The sequence below is a fragment of the Galeopterus variegatus genome, unplaced genomic scaffold (genome assembly GCF_000696425.1).
Source record: "Galeopterus variegatus unplaced genomic scaffold, G_variegatus-3.0.2 Scaffold1800, whole genome shotgun sequence".
NCBI lineage: Eukaryota > Metazoa > Chordata > Mammalia > Dermoptera > Cynocephalidae > Galeopterus > Galeopterus variegatus.
In genome coordinates this window covers 6,598-8,596 of record NW_007727911.1, presented here as the reverse complement: position 1 = coordinate 8,596, position 1,999 = coordinate 6,598, and the positions used below count along the sequence as shown (strand labels likewise).

Genomic DNA, 1,999 nt, shown 5'->3' with positions numbered 1-1,999 from the left:
CTGAATTTCATGTTCTCTTTCCATGGCATAACATAACGTCTTGGGATCATCCCTTGCCTTAATGAAAACCGTGGCAAATGAATCTCACTATACCTGATTAGGAAAGCAAGAAGAAAAGATATCTTGTGGGTTAAATACAACCATTTTATCATCATTTTAGGAAATAGACAGTTTGTATTCATGAAGTTTGGGCAGCTATAGCTGCAGGACACAGAGCTGTGCCACTGAGGCTCAACTAATAGATAATGAACCCCTTTATATCACCACGATCAAGAGTCAGGGCTGGGTATCTGTACCTCTGACTGCATGCTGTCCTTTTCAATTAGCCCACGATGTCCATTTTAATGGAGAAAGCAGTGCACCATGTTTTGCCTCGGGCATACCCATTGCCTAAAGCCAGAGTTAGTCACAAAAACACAGTAACTAACTTGGCTTCTGAGTTTATACATGCTCTACACTCAGGTCTGACTTGCTTTCCCTGCACATGTTTCCCTCTGGAATATACAGCTTTCTGTATAGATATATGACAAGGGGAAGTACAAAGTTATTGTCCTTATCTACACAGCTCCCAGGTTGCAAAACAAATGTAAGTAAGTAAAAAGCCCAGAACCCTTAAGTCCTCACTTATTAGTAGGCTTATGTGGACTCTCTTCAGAGCAGGTGTTGGTGAGTTTGGGTAAGGTAGGACAAGTGTCCTTTCCTGATGCCATCACTGTTGCAGTGATGGAATTCTTGTCCAGAACTTCACTAACTCAGTAGTCTAATTATGATGACACTGCTGCTCTGATGTAACAATATTTTGCTAACTTCATAGCAACCCTTAACAATTACATTAGCAGTTGATTAAGACTGTCAAGATAGATCTGTTTTCAGTGTTTTTTAAAATCCCTTCTTGACTAAAACATCATTCTTATCATGAGCAATTAAAAAATGGGGTGTTGCAGAGATTACAAATTTGACACAAGCATACTAGAAAAGGTCAAACTAAATAATTATTCATAAATAATCACTTCATATTAACATTCTCTATTTGACCTTGGCTGATTTCCCTCTTTATATATTGCACATGGTTGATAGTGTCCCATTTATGTTTTACTACCTTTTGATTACTTAGACACACTTTAAGTGTAAATAAAATTTGCTTAAACCCAAACCAATCCAACTCATTTTATCCCGTAAGGTTTATCATATTTCAGGATTTTAGATTACAAAAACTCATTTTAATAAAGAAAGGTTACAAGTGAGGATGAGAACTTAAATTACTATGACAGAGAGGAGGAGGGTTATTAGTATAAATCCTACCAGCCAGCAGCAAGTAGGAAAAATGTTTGGCTGTGCAGGAAGAACTACCACAAGATATGCTTTTTTGGCACGAGTATTAGCTGAATACACAACAGGGAACAGTTAGGACATGCTGGGCTGGATCTCATATCCTTCTACCCCTCCCTGTGCAGGCCATGAGTCAGGTAATCGAAAGAAGATTCTCATAGCTTTATGCAAGGTAGACATACTTTATTCTTCAGATGTGAGCTTCACAGACATGCTTTATCCTCAGACATGAGCTTTGCTGTTCTCCATTGTGCTCTGCCCACCTTCCATGCCCTGCCAACCTTCCAGGCTCTGCTGACCAGCAGTTCAGAGCAGTTACCTTTATACTTTAACACACAATAGCGGCCACAAGCCAAGCATTACATAATTACAACAATCATGCCGAATCAATAAATGGGCACACATGTGCAGTTATACTATAACTGTTTCTAGTGAATGTGCTGAATCTTGCCCATTTATAACAGATGCAAGGCGAGAGACACTGACTATACTTTTTCTATTTTCCTTACAGTTCACCCCTTCATGGTCACTCACCATACAATCTCTGTGTTTGATCTTCTGCATGTTCCCTTAGCTAGGACCGCTGACCCTTGCATCCATACAAATGTACCTTTTAAAATAGAGCATTTATCTTTTCCAGGCCATGTTACCTTTACTTGAAGAGGCCAGG

At 39.3% G+C, this 1,999-nt stretch overlaps 1 protein-coding gene across 1 annotated transcript in view; it reads right to left on the bottom strand.

The window, feature by feature from the left end:
- The window catches only part of TEX43 (testis expressed 43), a 6,104-nt gene extending 5,389 nt beyond the window's left edge, over nucleotides 1-715 (bottom strand). The window contains exons 1-2 of the mRNA XM_008579046.1: nucleotides 625-715; nucleotides 58-93 (exon numbers count right to left, since the gene is read on the bottom strand). Of these exons, the coding sequence (XP_008577268.1) occupies nucleotides 58-93; nucleotides 625-710 (122 nt within the window). The 5' untranslated portion in view covers nucleotides 711-715. The remainder of the gene's footprint in view (nucleotides 1-57; nucleotides 94-624) is intronic.
- Between the last annotated feature and the right edge of the window lie 1,284 nt (nucleotides 716-1,999).